The sequence below is a fragment of the Euphorbia lathyris genome, chromosome 2 (genome assembly GCF_963576675.1).
Source record: "Euphorbia lathyris chromosome 2, ddEupLath1.1, whole genome shotgun sequence".
In the NCBI taxonomy this organism is placed as follows: Eukaryota; Viridiplantae; Streptophyta; class Magnoliopsida; order Malpighiales; family Euphorbiaceae; genus Euphorbia; species Euphorbia lathyris.
In genome coordinates this window covers 59715674-59736495 of record NC_088911.1, presented here as the reverse complement: position 1 = coordinate 59736495, position 20822 = coordinate 59715674, and the positions used below count along the sequence as shown (strand labels likewise).

The window sequence follows — 20822 nt, the reverse complement described above, 5'->3', positions numbered from 1 at the left end:
GTGATTTTACTGTGAGTGATTTGCACGATTTGTTGATTGGAATAGCAGGTGTTTTGTAGAATGACCAAAACGGCGTAGTTTTAATTGGTTCTCACCTATGAAAGTGTCCTCACCTAAGGGAGGGTTCTCACTTGATCCCTCCCCTATATATATATATATATATATATATATTAGTTATTATTTTTTTTTTAAATTGAATTTAATAAAGACATGAGAATGAAATTTAATTAACGGAAGAAATGAATCATGATTCTCATGTTTAGGGGAATGTGATTTTCATTAAGAAATATATCAAACATCGTACAAGGAATCAACTAGTTTCATTCTCATTCCGATGTATATTTTTTGTGTACCAAATAGCTCTTAAGTTGAAAAAAAAAATCAAATTAAATCCTGATTTCATTATTTAATATTCTCAATTTTAGTCCGAATTTATCTGCAAGAGGAAAGCTTGAAACTTGTAGAAGAAAATAAATATTAAACTCAAACCTAGTTTACAAAGGAGAAAAAAAAAACCACCTTATACTACTAAATGAAAAGTATCCAACCACATTCTTCCCTTTCCAATAAAGAAAATATCACCCTCCTCAAAGATGGTGTTGGGAATCCCTTTTTGTTTAAAACTTTGTTTAGATGGAGATAATAGGATCTTAAATAATAGAAAATTGGGAAAATTACAAAGCTAGGTCAAATGGGAGGCCCATTTACATATTTAACCCATTTACTCAACCTACTACATATCTAGACTGATTTTGTGTGACTTTCCCATAATACCCCTAACCTTCCCACTTCCCACCACAACGCGAACGGCCGCTCCCCCCCCATCTCTTTGGTTACGCAAAAAGTTGGCTCCTCCATTAATGATTTCAAGACTTTTGATCTTCCTTTCTTCCTTTAAATTGCACGAAATCTGCACCATTTCGCCAAATCACAATGAATTTCTCTTTTTCCTCTCTTCATCTCTTGATTCTGCAACTTCCTAATCCTAGAAAACGAAGTCATGGTTCTTCATCTTCCTGTTCGTTACTTGGTTTCTTTCTTTTTGTTACCATCAAAGAAATGGTTATTCTACGTTATTTTCTTCGTTTTTCCCAGTTTATCATATTGTTATTGTCGCTTTTAAGGGTGAAAGGCGCGAAAAATATAAGTATCTGTTGTTTTTTCTGCGTTTTATCATGAATACACTTCGTGAATCGATGATTTCGCGAAGATTTGCGAAGAGAAAGAGCCTAAAACATGACGATCTACTTCGTGAATCGATGATTTCGTGAAGATCTGCGAAGAGAAAGAGCCTGAAAGGTATGGTTCTGCTTCGCGAATTGATTATTTCGCGAAGTCTGTGAGTAGAAAAGTTCATAATTTGACTCGCAGACTTTGCGAAAGCATCGATATGCGACGTAGATCGTCACGTTTCAGACTTCGCATACCTCGCGAAAACATCGATTAGCGAAGTAAAATCACCTCTTTCCCTGCACATTTACATTCGCATGCTTCGCTAATCCTCATTTCGTGAAGCCAAAATCGTCTTTTTCCCTGCCTAACACGATTAATTTTTTCTGAAGGTGGTTGATTACATAACATCCCTTTCTAGAAGGCGGCATCTCAGGATGCAGGGGAGATAACTTTCCTTCCTGTACATGGAGAAATTTCCCTCAAGATTGGCACATTCACTCCTAAAATAGTTGGTTAGGAGAGATTGTGCCAATAATCCGGTACCAATTTTGAAGCGGATGAGTAATATTGGTGTACACCATGGGACACATCCATCCCAAAAGGTATGGATTTCCATTTCTCATCCCAAAAGGTCTGGAAGTCTAGACCTTTTGGGATGAGAAATGGAAGTCCAGACCTTTTGGGATGGATGTGTCTCACGGTGCACACCAAGATTACTCATCCGATTCAAAATTGGTACCGGATTACTGGCACAATCTCTACTAACCAACCATTTTAGGAGTGAATGTGCTTTGTTAGGAGTTTATTGTGGCAATCTTGTTGTAAATTTTGATGTTGTTATTGTGGCAATCTTGTTGTAAATTTTGATAATGTTATGATTTTAATGTTAGAATCCGTTGTTGTTTGCCATTTTTTGTTATATACCACTTCGCGAATTAGCTTCAAAACACATCCAGGCTTCGCATATGCGAACTAAATTCATCAAGTAAACCAAACTTTAGCTTCGCAGGCTTCGATTGCGCGTAAATTCATCAAGTAAATCAAACATTAGATTCGCAGGCTTCGCATATAAACCCAAACATTAGCTCGCATGCTTCGCATAATATGGAATCTGCGAAGTCAGGCGGGGAGGGGGCGAGACGCGCGTAAATATTGAGAGTATTATCGGAAAGTCACACAAAATCAGTCTAGATATGCAGTAGGTTGAGTAAATGGGTTAAATATGTAAATGAACCTCCCATTTGACCCATTTTTATAATTAACCCTAGAAAATTAGATAAGTAAAACCTTGTTCGTAGAAGAGTGTAAAAGTTAAATGGAAATTAATAAAGGTTAATTGTAAGTTATTTTTAGTTCCAAAAAATATAATTTTTTAGAACTTTTCTTTAATATAACCTACTAAAACTTTTACCTCCACCCAAATAATATTCCAATAAAATTGACTATTCAATGGTCCATCATTTTTTATTATTTAATGAATTAATGGTCAAAATGGTATTATAGTTGACGGACATAATAACAAATTGAAATTTAAGTATTAATTTTAAACGTAGGAATTAATGGATTAAATGGATTTTCTTCTAATATCAATCTATTAAGCTTGTTTGTAACCTTATGGATTAGGGATTGGAGTTTAGCCTAACTATAAATAGATAGCTAAATGAGGATAAATCTAATATGTAATATATAGAGAACACAAAAAATACTGCTAAGACTGTAAAAGGCAATTCCTTTCTTCAATCCCTTGACAAGCTGTCCCCCCCCCCCCCCTCCCTCTTTGGTATTGGTGTACGTTCTTAGTTTATGAACCTGCAGTGGTTGCTCCTTTGATGTAGCCTTCATCTAGATCGGTGATACAGAGCCACAGTTTGTTTCTTCCGCTGCAAATCAACGGATCTGTACTACAAAATGTAAGTCTATATCTATTGTATATTTATTGATAGATCCAGGTTTGTTATGCGTCACTTATAGGTTAAAGATTATCTTTCATTAGTATCAAAGTCATTAGCTCTGTGTTCCGTCTATTAGGAACCCTTTTGCATGATTATTGATTCTTTTGATTAGTATGAATGAATATTTGTATGTGTGGTTGAGTCATGCCTTGTTCTATATGTTTTTTTGTGTTTTCGGATGATTTTGGTTCGTTAAAAATCATCCTAAGACTGTTGGAATTTTTTCTGCCGCGTTTTTCCAATTTAATGTGCATGGGAAGGAGGATGTTTGCATCGTTCCCCAATTTCCGACCCTCAAAACCCAAAACCGGCCACTCAATCGAACTCCCAGACCCCGAAAACCCCCCACTGGCCAAATTTGCACCGTCAGAATCCGTCTAGAGGGCGGCACATGGCCTGCACGTGCCGCATGTTATCGCGCGCACGTTCGGCACCTCCTATCGTCATCTCGGCTTCATTTTTTTCCATGTATGCTTGAAATATTTTGAGGGTGTTTCTATAATTTTTAATTTATTTTTGGATAAACAAAATAATTAATACTAACTTATTTAGCATTCTGAAATTGTTTTTAATCTTTAAAAATTATTTTAAAATGCCTAAAAAATTACATAAATTAAAAATTAGTGTCAACAAACTAAAACTTTTTTCAGATTCTAAAAATTATTTTTCAAAGACGTGTTTCTCATTAAAAGTTAAATTAAAAGATGATTAATTATACTTTTTAATTTTTAGATATTATATATAATAGATTTATGAATAGACGTGTATTTTCCTTTTTTAAAAATAATTATTAGAGATTTTTCTAATTAAATGATTATCAATATGTGATTACGAATCAAAGATTATTTTCAAATATATGACATCTTTTGCATATATATATATATATATACCATTATAATTTGTTTGCATATTGTGTGACCAATAAGTCATATACACACGTAATCTGAAATATTGTTTTTTCGTGAATGCTTTGTTCCTTAAAGAAATAGATCAATGTCTGTTTTTTATCTTCGAAAGATTTAGCTCATGACCTAGGTGATGCGTCATAAGTTGTCGCTCAAAGACTCACTAAGGGATAAGTGTACCCCTTCGTTTGAGTTCTTGATGGTATGTCAGTTGTACGAACTATTTGCGAGTATGAACGAGCCGGAGTAATGGAGTATGTTTCTATTACGTGCGAGTGGGAGATGTAGGAATTAATGAACTAAATAGGTCTTAGCCCAGCACTAGTCCATTAAGCCTGTCAATAACCTTATGGATTAGAGATTAGGGTTTAGCTTAGCTATAAATAGAAAGTTAAGGGAGACTAAAGGTAATAGACAATACACAGAGAACACAACAAATATTGCTAAGACTGCAAAAGGCAATTCCTCCATTCTCTCCCTTCACAAGTCGTCGCTCCACTCTTGTGCGTTCTTAGTTCGTGAACCTACGGCGATTGCTTCTTTGGTGTAATTCATCTAGATTGGTGATACGGAGTCATTGTTTGTTTCTTATGCTGCAAATCAACGAATCTGCACTTAAGAGGTAAACATATATCCGTTGTATATTTATTAATAGATCCGGGTTCATTACCCGTCCCTTAGAGGTTAAAGATTATCCTTCACTAAAGTTAGCAATATTTGACAAATTAGCTTAAATACAATTAGCTTTAATACTTACAAAATTTGTAATATATCAAAAAATACTTAAAAATTTATTAAATTTAGGTGAATTTATTAAATATTACAAACTTCAAAAATTGAATTAGTGTCGAAATTTCAATTTGAGCTACATTGACAATTTGAGCCTTAATTCATATGGGATAAAGTGTAAAAATACCCTTAACGTTAAGAGTTATGAGCAATTTTACCCTCTAACGTCTAAAATGATGCAACTTTACATTTCATGTTGGCAACCAAGAGCAATTTTACTCGTAATGTTCGTAAGTTGGGTCAGTTTGAAAAATAATTCATCAAACTGTCTTTCTTCTCGTTAATTTTGTCATCTACACTTCATATATGCGTCATTTCTCATTAGCAACAAATCACAAATATATGAATAAACATAACTAAAAAATTACACCGTGTTTTGTATGGGTTGGACAAAAAAATTTCAAATAGTTTGTCGAATTTAAAAATATTCATATCTGATTCTATTACTAATTCACAGAAAAAAATGTAAATTTTGTTTTTTCAGAACCAAATGAAATGTAATTGGTATAGAATTAAAAACAAAATAAAATTTGCTAACTTTAAAAGTAAAATTAATCTTAATTATTAAGATTAGAGTGGGGAATCAAACCTCAAACCTTTCAAACAGAGGTTCAACGCTTTACCACTCAGACCAACCCTCATTGGCGAGAAAAACCTATTCTAATTTTTAATCAATCCATCCAAGTTCACCTTATTGGTCTCTCACGAATCCTCCCAAACTGGAAGGAAAGATTTTGGTGAGCCCAAGCTCAGATAGTAATGGATCCCAAATCAAATAGTGACGCTTGACTAAACAGCGCCGTATTTCCGAAAGGGCGTTACCGTACACCGCCCCTTTTTTACAGCCCCCGCCCCTTACATACCCATTATGCCCCTTCCATTATTTTTTTAAAAAATTTGAAATCACCCTTCTCTCTCTCTCTCACACCCGAACAAAGCACGTAACAAAAAATTATGGATCCGAGAACGCCGGAACACGAAAACTCCGAAGATGAGGTAATGATTTAATATTTTTTTAATTTTTTTAAATTTAAGTTATAAATTGCTTTATTTTTTTTTAATTTTGTGAGGGGCGGGTCACGGACCCGCCCCCCTTAAGACTTGGGCGGGTCCAGGACCCGCCCCGGTTCAGACGTAGGCGGGTCCATGACCCGCCCTCGTCTGAAGGGGGGCGGGTCCTGGACCCGCCCTCGTCTTAAGGGGGGCGGGTCCGTGACCCGCCCGCGTCTGAATGGAGGCGGGTTCTGGACCCGCCTCCCTTTAAATGTTGGCGGGTCCTGGACCCGCCTGCCTATGTGCAGGAGGTCCAAGGACCCGTTTTGCGACTAATCTAACATTAGTCCGTTTTGCATGTATTTTCAGGAGGCAGCTAGAGTTTGGGTTGGCGACGGAATCGATTATAGTCCTTATTTCATAACGAGCACGGTATTTCAAACAAATGTGGAAGCAATTCAATGGGCGAAAAACATTGCAATCAAAAATGGTTTCGAGATCGTTATTTCTTCGCATAAACACGGAGGTAAACAAACTCTTCTGAGATGTTCACGTGGCGAACGGTATAGAGGATTGCCTATTCCCTTAGAAGATGGAGTAGGAAAACAAAAACTAAAGCGTGTGGCTGTCCATTTCGGCTAAAAGTCAGGCAGTTGCAAGATTTTTCGGGTTGGCAGATCGTTGCTAATGTTGGGGAGCTGAGTACGCATAATCATGAAATGATAGTTTATGCGGAGGGACACCGACAGATTAGCGGTCTTAGTCCAACAGCGAAGCTAATTGTGCGTGACATGAGTTCGTATCAAGCAAAGCCGTGTGCTATTATGACGGCACTTCGTACGAAACATCCAGAAGATAACCCAACAATAAAGCATGTATACAATTATAGAGACCGGTTGAGGAAGGATGGGTTTGAGGGTAGAGATATGATTAGTCAGTTTTTCCACCTTGCCGTCACGAACAAGTATTATCATGCTTCGCTTGCTGATTCGGAAACTAATGTGTTAACACATGTATTTATGGCACATCCAGCTTCTGTTGAATTACTACGGACGTACCACTGGTATATTGGCATGGATTCAACATACAAGACCAACAAGTACAGAATGCCATTCTTCGAAATTGTTGGGATGACTCCATGCAACAACAATTTCAAAATCGCGTATGCGATTATGCAGGATGAGACCGAATCTAGCTACCGTTGGGTCTGAAACGAGTCTCTGTCCTAGACTGCTGTGTCGTGATCCAGATACGAGCTCGGGGAGCATCCGGATGGGGTGTGAGACCCTCTCGCTGAGGTCTGAAACACGGAAAATATTCGTATATCCACGCTTGCAAAAAAGTCAAACAACCCGCTATCTGTCCACAATCTCCTCTACTAGCAACACCTAGCTGCCGGTATAGGTATGCTAGTGTAGCTGTGCCCTAGGAGTAGCCAGCCACATCCTCTACCCCATCCTGCACCTCTAGTACGCACGCGGGTCGGATTCGGTCGCTACTCTTGTCTATAAACAAGGTGGTACCGAACATCAAAAACATCCACCCGATAGCCTCAAACTCAGACATCCGACCTACAGAGCATAAAGAGACAACTGAATTGCAGAATACCCCGCCACCTTTCCAATGGGTAGCCAGCAGCTCATTTCTATTCACCCCAAACACCTCCATCACTACCGACTGAAGTTGTTCCCCACCAATGCTATCAGACACCAGCCGCCCCTCCACTGGGATACGTAGAATCTCCCAGACGTCATGCAGCATAATCGTCATCTCCCCAAATGGCATGTGAAATGATGATGTATCTGGCTGCCACCGCTCCACAAAAGCACATATAAGGGGCATATCAATGTGTGTGTACATGGTAGATGGGAGGTGTGATAGTTGCGATCCCCGTATAAGCGCCCTGACCTCTGGACGAGCACTCTTATACCAGTCATTTAATTTCCTGCAGAATGTCCCTCTAGTGTGGCCCCTGAGCTCCGACCTCAGCTGTCCGGTCCATATGGTAGAAGCGACATGTCCCAAGAAGCTGGGAATCACAGTACCATCAATTGGACCACCGGGGACCGGATCCGTGACAATCCAGTCATCCTCTACAACATTCCTCGAGCGCTTACTACTTCCTACAATATAGTATTAAACATATAACATTTATACCATTTTTCTATAGTAAAGTAAATTAATAAATAAAAATTATGATAAAAATGTAAATTATTTACCAGATGACTCGGCACGAGCACCCTTCCCCTTCGACCCCCGACGAATTGGGCTAGGGTCGCTCTCGGGAAGGTCCTCACCAGCATCCATGGTAGCATAATCCTCATCGTCACTCATGGGCCGCTGTACTGTCACGTGCGCCCTTTGAGCATCCGCCATGAGCTTCTCGGCTTCTCGGTCCCTCCGAACAGATGCTGTAACACCACGTCTAGCAGGATGGCGAGGTCCGGAACCCTCTTCAATGGCACGCTGGAAAATAAACATTCAACAGTTACTAAAAGCAATACGCTAAATACAATCCCTAAATATTTACAAAAACTACACGTTAAAGTTCTACAAAAAAAATACACTAAATATGTTCTAAAAAATACACTAAATATGTTCTAAAAAAGATACGCTAAATATGTTCTAAAAAAACACGTTAATATTTCTAAAATAAATGCGCTAAATATTTCTAATTTTTTTTAGTTGTTAGTTTTCTGTCCCAAAAATCGGGACAGAAAACGACTTCGAAATTACATCGGCGGGTCCAGGACCCGCCGCTATCTCTTGACGGGCGGGTCCAGGACCCGCCAGTATTAAGACCATGGCGGGTCCAGGACCCGCCATGGTCATATGCGTGGCGGGTCCAGGACCCGCCATGCTCAAAACCAAGGCGGGTCCAGCACCCGCCACGGTTTTGAGCATGGCGGGTCCTGGACCCGCCACGCATATGACCATGGCGGGTCCTGGACCCGCCATGGTCGTCAAAATAAACTTTTCTGTCCCGAATTTTGGGACAGAAAACTTAAAAAAAAAAAAAAAAATTGAAAAAAATTAGAAACACGTACCGAAATGAGCCCGATTGACTTTCCTTTACCTCCACGTCCAGCCATAATTAGTCCGGGTTTTCTTTTGGTTTGAACTAAAGTGTTTGGAAGTTAGAAATTGAATTTGAACTTAATATTGCAAATATAAGGGAAGGGGCAAAATTGTAAATTGGAGGCGGTATGTGGGAATTAAGGGGCGGCGTGAAGCAAATCACTTTCCGAAATTGAAATATAATTGTTAATTTACCTCATTGCCATTGGCTGACACCACATACTTACTATGTTCTAGCAGACATCTGAACAGCTCTCTATTCCTTTCTCCCGTTCTAGTATTTGTATTTCTCCGTGCATTGGGCGAAATTAGGGTTCCGAAATTGCTGTTATTTGATCGATCAATTTCGATAATTTCCAGCAAAATGAAAAATCGGGTGTCTAGAGGTAATCCGGAAAAGGAGAAGGCCAATGGCTCAATATCTACTAGTAGTATGAAGATGAAAAAGAACATAACCAGATTAGGAGGGCATGGTCTTTCACTTGAAGCCTTTGCGAATGCCAAATCCACCACCACTCACTACAATCCCGCTCTTATAAGTACCAACTTTTCTTCTCCTTCTTCTTCTTTTCCGTTCATTCGATTTTTTTTTATTAAATACAAGTATACAATAGCTCTTTCTGTGGTAATTGGAATTTGTCGGATTGAGCTCGATTGTATAAGTTTCGAATATTGAATTTTGTTCGGGTCGTATGTGAGTTTGAAGTGTGTTTTTGACATTTTGTTTTTATTAACTATTTTTTAAGAATTCACATTCTGAAAAGTTTCAATTTTAGTTCATCTTGTCTACGAACGAGTGCAGGCTTTAATTCTAATGTTTTGGGGAAAAAAGGAAAGAAAAGAGCCTTGTTTCCGGATTTCATCTTCTGAATGCAATTTTTGTGTTGAATATACAATGTGGACACTTGATATCCTTAAAAAGATTTTGCATTGATGCATCCATCCTTGAGCTGGTAATCATGTTATGCTATTTTAATAAGTGGTTTAGATACTAAAAGGAAGTTTTTAAGACTGGCAAATGGACGGACAAATAGGACTGCTAAAATGGAGATAAAAGTTGCCCTATTGACTCTCAGCACATCACATGCTGCAATGGTGAAATATTGTATGCTCTACCAGTTATCTTTTGTACTTTCCCTTTGTTTCCATGAATTAGGCATATAAAGAAGAATTTAAGTTTTAATTGATTGGTTAATTTTGTATATTTTGATATTTTGACTGTGTTTGGTTTCAGAGCAGCAGAAAGAGTTGTATAAGAATGCCAAGTTTGTGAGCAAGTTCAAGAGAAAGCTAAAACAACAAAATCAGCAGAATGGTGTCTCTTCAGCTGTTAGACTGGTGGTGGTATAGTACTCTAATCTTCATAATACATTTAGAACTGGTAGCTTTCTGTTTGATTTGAGTAACAGTATGCCATAACTGGAACACTATATGAATGTGTTGGATATATGAAAAAGAAAAGGAGGCAATTGATCTTTGATTTGGATTCCGAATTGAAATGCTTCTTTTATTGTCAAGTTTCTAAGTTGTTGGATCAAGTTTATTTAGGTGTCAGTATGCACTTAAATTTGGTTGCGCACTGTATTTACAGGATAAGAATGAAACTGTGGAAGCTGGTAAAATGATAAAAAGGAAGAAGAAAAGAGGTTCAAATAGTTTGAGAGAATTGTATGAGAAACAGCAAGAAGAGAAAGAGAAGGAAAGAATGGAGAGAGAGGCAATTATTAAGACAAGAAAGGAAGCAAAAGAAAAGGCTGAAGCTCAGAGAAAAGCTGAAAAACAGAAGATGTTCAAGAGGACTAGGCGTGGTCAGCCTGTTATGAAGTACAAAATCGAGCATCTCTTGCAAATAATTCAAGCTTCAAATTAGCCATTTACAAGTCTCAAGCAACCGACTTTTTATTGTTGTTGAATGTTGGAATTTCTTATTGTCTGAAACAAACGTACGTTTGATGTGAACTAGGTTTATGTATTCATATATTAATTAACGTTATGAGATACTAGAAGATACAAATCTTAAAAATATTTGTGAGTGAGATAGGTATCCATTAGATTAGAGAACATACTACATACACTGTAATTGAAAATCATGAAACTATACAGAACTTTCTCTGTTACTCTTTTGTAGTGGAGAAAGCAAACTTCAATAGATACAAGTCAGCTTGGAAATTACCTTCTCTTTCATTGCTTAATAAAATAGAAAGTCCACACATGGTTTTCAACAATAACAAATTAATTCATAAATATAGATAGATAAATGGAAACCTGTCCATTAAAGAGCAAAGGAAATTGATGTATAAGAAATGAAAATTGAAGAAATATGAAATTCCAATATGAATAATAATATATGGATCACAATAATAATTCTAACTAAGCTAGGAGGAGGAGGAGGAGGAGGAAAGCAATGAGAAGAGCCATTAAAAGTCATCAAATCCAAATCCTCCATCTTCACTTGGCATCTCCGAGCATACCATTTTCTGAGTCTCCAAAGACCACTTAATATAGAAAATTCATGGCAAGAAGCTTCTCCAATATTCCTTATTGATTGAATAAATTAAGTTGACTCTATCTATGATAGAGTGCAACTCTTGATGATTTATTATTCATGTGTGGATTATATATATACAGAGTACAATCTCAATCATAATGAAACTCTAATCCTATAATGATGGCTATAATCAAGTAACTAACTATTTAGGATAAATACAAGAGTTAATTATATAAAAAAAAACTACTATGTGGTTTGGACATTTTGCAATGTGGTATCTATGGTATTTTTTTTTTTTACAAACACAACCATGTGCTTGTCACCGTTAGACAAATAAAGGAGACGGCCGAAATTCTGTTAAAAAGCTGACGTGGCACAGGAACAATTTAGGAAATTCGATTTTTTCATTTTTTTTAATTTTTAATTTCTCTCTCCTTCTTCATCGTTTGATTCAACTTCTCCTCCTCCTTCTCCTCCTCCCTTTTCTTCTTTTTCTTCCTCCTCTCTTCTCTTCTTCCTCCTATTTTTTCTTTTTCTTTTTTTCTTCTAATTTTTTTTAATTCTGAAAATTCCAGAAATCTAGAATTTCCAAACGTTCTTCACGTCTGGAAATTAAGAAGAAGAAGAAGAAGAAGAAGTCAACCCAAAAAGTCAGAAAAGAAAAGTAAAAATGTCAGAAAAGAAAAGTCAGAAAAGAAGATGACAACCATAGGGTTGCGTTTGTAAAAAAAAATACCACAGGTACTACATCGCAAAAATTCCAAACCACAGGGTAGTTTTTTGTAATTAACCCTAAATACAAATAAACAATATATATCTAATACATGCACGTAATAAAAAATTATATATTTTGTGTGAACATATGTCTTTAATCTATTAGCGATGAGTGATAACATTATATATAATAGAGTGGAGATAATGAGCTTCAAAACTGCATGAAGTTAATAATAACTGCAAAATGGTTAAACTTTCAAACATTAAGAGTAACATTGGCCAACTTGCAAACTTTAAGGCTAAAATTGTATCATTTTGGATGCTATTAGTAAAATTGCTCTTGATTGCCAATGTTATAATCGTATATTATTTTTTATTTTTAAATTACATGTATTTCTAATAACGTCAAGAGAAAATTTTGTCGTCAAATATCTGGGATGTGATGTGTAAGATATAAATATGTGTTCTTAACCCGAGCAAAGCGCGAAGGAACTGGATGTGTAGGTTCGCTTGTCTTCCTTGTGTGAATCTCCTACAAAATAAGCCGGAGTCGTAACGAGGGGTACTCCAACGCTCAAATTGTTCTGATCTAAAAGAGAGAAAGTAAACAAACAGAGAATTTTGCATTATAGTGATACAGTATTATTGTTGTCGTACCTTAATAACGGAGTTAGACCCTTGCATATAGGAGTGGAGACTCCTAACCTAAATAGGAGAAAATTTTCTCTAATTCTAATAAGGAAAAGGTACCAAGAGTGTCAATATTCCTTATCTGTTTTGGTGTTATCTACACGGCAGGAGACTCCTAAATAGGAGAGAAGCCTTTACATCGATCAAATGTGAATGAAACTTCTAGAAACTCGGATAAAAGATCCGGATAATAAGGATAAGAGGATCTCATATGATCTACAACTAAATCTCCATTTTTTAAGTATGTTATTAGAAGCGCGCCCCCCACCCACCCCCCCCCCCCCCCACCCAAAAAAAAAAAAAGAGCAAAATTTAGGGGTTAGATTCTTGACATTCTATCCTCTACACATATTTCTATTCAGAATGATGCTTCTATCAATGGTTATTTTAGGTGCTTCCATGGGGTTTGTCAGGCGATCCCCTCTCCCCCCATTCTCTTTGGTATAGTCGAGGACTTTCTTATTAGATGGTTCTCCTATCTGATTGATCAAGGTTCTTTTTTGCCTATGCAGTACACTAGGGAGGGGGATCAATTTCATGATTCATCTTCTATACACTGATGATGTCCTTCTCTTTGGGGAAGCAACAATGAGTAACATCCGCTTGCCGAAGGAGACTTTCAAGTTCTATGGGTCTTGGCGATTTTGTAAATTTTTGATAAGTTTGGGGTTTCATATTTTGGCTTTTTGGACCCTATTTTAATTGAAAATGGGCCAAAAATTAAAACTCATGGAAGTTCCATAAGCTCTGTCATGTTTCGCTCAAATTCAGACGTTTAAGCCTTTAAATTCGCAAATTTAGTGTTATTTTCGTATTAATTTGCATTTTCCTTTTTATTTTTCCTTTTCTAATTAGAATTCTATTTTCTCATTCCTTTTATTATTCTAATTTGGTATTTTTGCTAGTTAATATTTTTCTTTTGTATTTTCGTTTCCGTTTCAGTTGCTGCTTAGAGTTTTGCCTATTTAAAGGCTTGTTTTTCATTGTAAGGAGGAACTATTGATTTAATGAAAACTTGATTTTAGATTTACCAAAGTTCTTGTGAATTTTGAAGGTTACTAATTAGAATATTTATGCGTCGAATCAACTATTAGCAACAATCAATTTTTATTCGTTGCGTCAGTTGGTATTAGAGCCTGGTCAACATATTCACCATGCCATCATGAAGAGAGAGACGTGTGGATGATGTTTATGGCCATGAGGATCTGCAGTGCCTTGAGCAGAGAATCGAGCAAAGAGTTAAAGAAGTGATAGGTCAACGGATGAACACTGAGGAGTGTCAAATTCACCAAAAATAGATATCTCCTCTTGGAATCCAAAAACTATAGTAAATGTTGAGTAGGGTCGAATCCACAGAGACAAGTCAAATTATAACTTTTCGATGTTAACAATTGAAAGTAAAAGAGGGTGTTGGGTTCGAGTCTTGAATTGAACCAATTGGTCATCAATCATAAAAGATATAAATTTCAATCCTTCAAATAAATTTAGTTATGTTTATTAAAAAAAACATTAATAACCTATCTCTTCTTACCGTTTGGACAATTAAGAAAAGTTGTTAATTTTTCCTAATCAATCAAACAATTCCAAACAAGCTTTGGAATTTAATTTGATTGAAAGCATTAAAGTATGAAAGATATACTAATTCTACTCAATAGTCATTAAAGCATGATTATTTAAAACATATCAATTCCCTTCTCAACATAGGTTAAAAGTTTGTCCATAATCAACTATGTTATTTGCTACCTGCATTAGATGAATTAAATGATTATGTATTTAAACATCTAACTAGTGAAACGGTTACAAGTAAATAATCAATCAAGAATTCAATCAACTCATGCAATACGAACGAGAACAGAATAGAAATCAATTTCTTAAAATATATGAAAAAGATAAAGGATAAAATGATCTCGTAATTGATTGTTCAAGACTTAAAAACCTCTAGCTAGAAGATAAGGTCCTCTAGCTAGAAGATAAGGTTCCTCATGAAAGAAGAAAAACGCAGAAATGAATAAAAAAGATGAAGATCCATGGTTCCTAAAACTTAGTTAAGGAAAAGAAAAAACCTAAAAGAAAAAAACTCTACTTAGGATTTAATAGCCATCCTAATAATATCTTACTAAATAAAATATATTACAAATGATAATAAAAATATAAAGAAAGTTTTACAATCACAATTAAACTCTTAATTCGGATTGGTTTTTATCCATGAACATGGGTTAGGATAAATCAACTTTTTAGTGCAAAATCTCTTTCTTCGGTATGGTCTAAGCCATGGGCATGCCTTGAGACGTGACAAATTTCTCCAATTTCACTTTAAGCTCCATAAAATTAGCATTTTAATCTCCAATTTGAATTGAATCTCCAAAAACACATCTAAAACATAAAACAAACTAAATATGCATCTAAATGGTAAAACTAACACTAAAACAATAGGGAATTAGATATATATATATACTTATTTGTATCTTTATCTTTTATCTAGGCTTTATTTAAGATAGAGTTAGAATAAGGCTAGATTACTTCTTTCTATAAAGATATACTTTCTGTAACCTCTAACCAAGACAAGCTAAACTCATTCATTCATTTATTATTTTAGCATTTACATGGTATCAGAAACCATGATTAACCCAATATTAGGACTTAATATTCCCTCCTACCACCCTATCTCTTCAGCGCCGACCAAACCTCTTCTAGCTTCCCGCCGCCTACCATGGAGTTGTCCTCCATGTTTGAGAATTCCTTAGGTTCTTTCGTTCATGATTCACGAACAAGTCGCTCACCCTTTGTGTCAGTTGATCCATAGTAGTGTCTGATGAGTCATTTTTGAAGTACAACCTTCTGAAATTCAACAATTTTATAAAATCCTATTTATTTTTCAAAAAAAAATCTTAATTTGGTTTTAACAAGTAAATATGTAGCATAACTTTGGGAATTATTTGGATCTGATCCAAATACTATAAGGGTTTGGGAGGGAAAGTAGAAGGTAGCAAAATCATTGATTTGATTCCCTTAATCAATTAAAAAGGTCTTCTTTTTTCCAATGACTGGCCCATTTACTATATTTTACTGCCATAAAAAAAAAAGCATATTTGTTCATCTCATCTCATGATTGAAGTAAAACAGTAAAAGAAATACTTGAAAGGAAATCAATCAGCAACAATCATGGTAAGAGAGAATATAAATCATCATACTTGATAAATACATGAACCGTGTGCCCATCATCAACCAATTCAAATCTTTACTATTCCACTACACCATACACTCAACAACAAGTACATCTTTCTTTTTTCGGATAACATTATTACATAGTATAATTAAGGTAAGGATCATTAATGGAACAATTGTAAATTCATTACCTCATTTTGACTTGTATCATCAGTATACATATTTTTAGAGATGGAGTACATTTAAACTCCATAGTTAAGATTTTTAAGTTTTTGTTCAAGATGATATAGAATCCACGTGTCTGTATGTATGGATCTTTAACCTATTAACAAAGGTGATAAGGAGATAACAAGATATGTATATGAAAATAAACTGTGTAAAAATGGAACTTGTAGGAAAGAGAGAGAGCAAAGAAAAAGCTGTCCACCCAATATCACCGAATCTATCTTCTATCCATCACATGGCACAGCAGTCGAGGCTCACAATTTCTAAGAAAAGGAAAAGGCTGAAAGTTACCACACATGAACATAATAGTTTCTTTATTTATTCCATTGTCTCAGTCAATCCTACACTCCCAAAACATATGAATTAAATCAAAATCAAATCACCTAATCCAATCCAATCCAATCCTGCTACCTTTTATCTCCTGGTTCCCTCCCTTGGTTACACCTACAGCTCAAAAACAGACCATGCCCTAATGTATTACTTACTTTCCACACATTTCAGAAATGAGCCTCTTCTGCTACTGCTACTGCTACTACCCATTAACAAAATGATTAGAGAAGGCTCTGCTTAATAAACAAGGGCAGGGCACAGAAATATTGATTTTGAAAAAACATCTTTCTAATTGGTTTCATCATTACAATACCTGGAATCTGGCATTGGCTCATCAATGCAAATATAATAAAGTCATATAAAGTGTCAAAAGAGAATAAAGAGAAAATCTTCATATTTCAAACACATCATAATATCTATCTCACTTCACTTGTTATGCACGTGAATCTCCAACTTTATTTCTCAATTATCCTCATAATGTAAATAAATGCATTAAACATTCCAAAAGTATACAAGGTATCTCGAATTAAATAACTCTGATCTGATTAATACTACATACTTTGAAAACAGTCTGTTTCCTTATCTTTTTTATTACTCACTAACTGCTAACCAATATAGCTCAGCCAACTGTTTAAAAAAATGGATGGCAATTGAGCTCTCAAGCCTCAGTATACCTTCCACATTTTGTTCCCACTCACCAATCAGGCTGCAATTATATCAAGCTACAGATATTTAACTGTGCAACAAGAGTAGCATATGCATATGGGGCATGTACCTGCTGCATCCATTCAATCCAGACAAAGGGGCTTCAACCAGAAGAATAATGGACAACTTTCATGAAAACCTCAATGAAGAATCTTCGTTCATTGTCCAAACAAAGCCAGGCATATCACAACGAGGGCCAGCAAGAGTCCTGTAAATATAAAGCTTCTCAACAGGACAACTTTCCGGTCTTGAATCTGGAGGTCCCCTCTCATCAATCACTTCGACATTTAGCCTGCCCATCTTCTGACCTAGCAGCTTACATGCTCCAAAACTCACTGAGCAAGAAGACATCCAAAGGGATCGCATTGTCTCCAGCTTTGCAGCATTGGCCAAAAGAGCTTTGTCCCCAAAGGGACAATCTCGAATCTCTAGTTTCCGAAGGTTTTCGCACCCGGACAGCACATGATGGAGTCCAAGATCACTATCTCCCGCAAATGCTACAGAGAGCATCTCTAGTTTTTTGGCATGAGTTCCAATGTACTCAAACACTCTATCAGTTAGGAGACCTGATAAGGAAAGGCGCTGGAGATCCTTGCAGTGTTCAACAATCGCTCCAAAACCATCATCCAGTGGCTGAAGGGTTACATAATCAGGGGTTCTTGGTTCAATAATACAAAGACGAAACCGAGTCATGCTTGGACAGCTCCTGGCAATGGTCACCAACGCATCATTAGTCATTTGACGGCAAAAGTACAAAACAGAATGCAGCTTAGGGCAACCCTGAGAAACTGAGACAAGGCCTTGTTCTGTCAAAGACACATTTGGCTCTGGACCAAACGGGTCAGATGGGAACACCCTCAATTCTCGCAGATCCTTGCAAAATTCTGCAAGAGCTTCGAGTCCAACATCTTCAATGTAATCCAGCACCTGCATTCACGTCCTTGATTATCTTAAGAACACAAAGTGATAGACAACTTAGACTAAGATCCATATTTGGCACCCTGACATTACTCTCAGAAAAGCTATAGTTGTGGATCCAGCACATAATTCTACAGAAAATCAGCAAACAGAATGGGAAAATTATAGTTTTCTTTACATTCAAATTTTAAACAAACTTCAGTTAGAATTTAACTTGCAATTAACTGCTTTGAATGATGCATTGCCAAATGGAATCCTAATCAAAGCCATTGTTTAGAAAGAAAAACTTACCCACAGGCGCTGCAAACTCTGACATTGACTAACAAGCTTAATAAGATCAACGCTTTGGATAGTTGCATAACTCAAGTTCAATGATGTTAGGCCAGAGCAGATAGGATAAATTGCAGGAAGGTAACCTGGGACCACATCCCAAAACCCGGATAAACTTTTCAATTCCTTGCACCCAGAAAAAGCTCCAGAGAGGCTTGAAAAGACATCAGGCCGCAACTCAGCCGAGTAGGCACCTGTACCCAACTCAACTAGTTGGGGTGCCCTGCGAAGTATGTTTGCAAGCCTGTCAAGGGGAACAGCTCGGTTGAGCCGAAGAGTCCTCAAATTGGGGCACCGGCCCACTAGACGCTCCAAGGCTGAGAAACTCACCTCAGACCCTAAGCAGGAAATGTTAAGAGAGACCAATGATGTGAATGAGTCAGGAAAGTGGCTCAACCAGTGCCCACTGGGATCATCCACCTCACTCTCCCGCAAATCGAGCTCCCTCAGATTCCTACAGACAATTGGATTAATTTAGAACACTGCCTAAGACACTTGAAATATATCTATTCAAAATACAAAAGATACAGTAGATCTTCTTTACTGATTTTATCCCAATAAGAAAGCAAATTGAATCAAATTTCTGATAAAATTTTGTGGCCCAGCTTTTAAAATCATATGAAATGACTGAACTAACTCACCAGCTTTCCGCTTTACTAGCTCATAAGCCGACCAAAATTGTCACGTTAAGAACAAAGTTTTACATTATAACTGATCCTAAACTCACTGATGAAAAGTACACTCATAGAATTTGGTCCTTTTTTAATGTATATATCATCATTACAATTAATTTGATCTTCCGTTAATATTTAAAAGAGAAAGATACGCTCTTCCTGCAACAATGACATAAATGAAAGAGAATTCAGTTGAGGAATCTTAAGAAACCCACAATGTACAAGGAAGCAACCATCCATAATCGAATGACAATCTCACACCAAAGTCGAAACACTCGCAGCAATTGAGAAATTAGCAATTGGAAAAACCAACCAGCGAGATTCAAAGAACAAACACGGTTCAGATCTAACAGAAATAAACCCAAAAGGATAAACCAAACAAATCAAGGAATCTAATCAAATCTGCATCTCGTCATCCCAAATCCACATTTATCAACAACCATGAACAATGTAAAAGGAAATGAAGGTATTTAAAAAAAAAAAACCTGCAATTGGCAGCAATGGCAGCAAGTCCATCGGTAGAGAAACCCTCACAAGATGAAAGCACCAAAATCTTAAAATTTTTGAAGGACTTGGAAATTAACTCCAAGGTATCATCCGATACCACCATTCTCTTTAATCTGATCTCCTCAAGACAGGGGTAGGCAGTGGACATAGCCGCGATCCAAGGGAAAACATAACCACCCCAACCGTCAGGAACGAGATTGAAGTCTGCGAAGTGCGGCTTCCCTTTGAGCTCCACCGATCTCACTTCAGGAAACCTCCTAATGACCATTGACGGAGTGACCGCATAACAGTTTCCGACGAAAATCCTCCTCCTTGACCACCTCTCTATTTCATACCAGGACTTGCACACTAAAGATATAGCGTTCCGGTCCTTATCGTTCTGTAAGAAGGAGAAAACATGCTCCAATACCTCCTCAGGGAACGAGCTCGCCATTCGCAACATTAATGCGACTTCTTTCGAATCAGAGTGTTTTTCCTCTATTCTTCAGCGATACAAGCTCGGAGAGAGAGAGAGAGAGAGAGAGAGCTAGTTTTGTTAATTGATATCTTTGCTAGATCTGGAAAACCATCGACTAAAGAGTTATAGGTGCTGGAGAGAGAGGAGAAAGAAAGAAGGAGAGTTTTTTTGTTTTTTTTTTTAACCTTTTTATTGTTAGTAACCACCGGTGAGTTAGATTTTTAACTATAGATAAACAGAAGACCGTCTATCACGATTTAGACACGTGGATGTCGTTAAGACTTGGCCGCTGGATGGGCGGTGGCAGAAAGGGATCTTATCCGTTGGCGACGAAGCGGAGCCGCAGAAAACGGGTGTATGTAAGAGTGTGGAGGTGGAGAGAATTTCAACTTTGAAGCTGTGCTTTTCTCTTCTACCAATTTATCGTACACGAGATTTTGGTGAATTACGATAAGTAAGAGGAGAGGGCTATAATAAAGTGTGATGATGCGCAGAGGGTGAATGGTGAAGAGGGAATCTCATGATTCGCATTGCACGGCTGGATCTGAGGGATCGGATATGAGGGGGGACCACCATATGAGAGAGAAATATAAACTTAAAATAATGAGAAGTGATCTGATGTGAAATTTTTCAGTTTGCGATGACATCACGGCCGTCCAATCGTATTTGACTCTATCAAGGTAATTCAGGCTTCCCTATTGACACGTATTGTTATTCAGTAAAACAAAC

The 20822-nt window shown here is 36.9% G+C and overlaps 2 protein-coding genes across 2 annotated transcripts; one reads left to right on the top strand and one right to left on the bottom strand.

The window, feature by feature from the left end:
- The first annotated feature begins 9165 nt into the window (after positions 1-9165).
- On the top strand, positions 9166-11062 carry LOC136218375 (uncharacterized). The gene is made up of 3 exons (XM_066005209.1): positions 9166-9429; positions 10125-10234; positions 10482-11062. Exons 1-3 carry the CDS (start codon positions 9255-9257, stop codon positions 10758-10760), a joined length of 564 nt encoding a protein of 187 aa, XP_065861281.1. The 5' UTR covers positions 9166-9254; the 3' UTR covers positions 10761-11062.
- A 5857-nt stretch (positions 11063-16919) lies between these two features.
- On the bottom strand, positions 16920-20297 carry LOC136218374 (protein TRANSPORT INHIBITOR RESPONSE 1). The gene is made up of 3 exons (XM_066005208.1): positions 19615-20297; positions 18417-18909; positions 16920-18134 (listed from the first exon to the last, which is right to left on the bottom strand). Exons 1-3 carry the CDS (start codon positions 20076-20078, stop codon positions 17337-17339), a joined length of 1755 nt encoding a protein of 584 aa, XP_065861280.1. The 5' UTR covers positions 20079-20297; the 3' UTR covers positions 16920-17336.
- Positions 20298-20822: the final 525 nt, after the last annotated feature.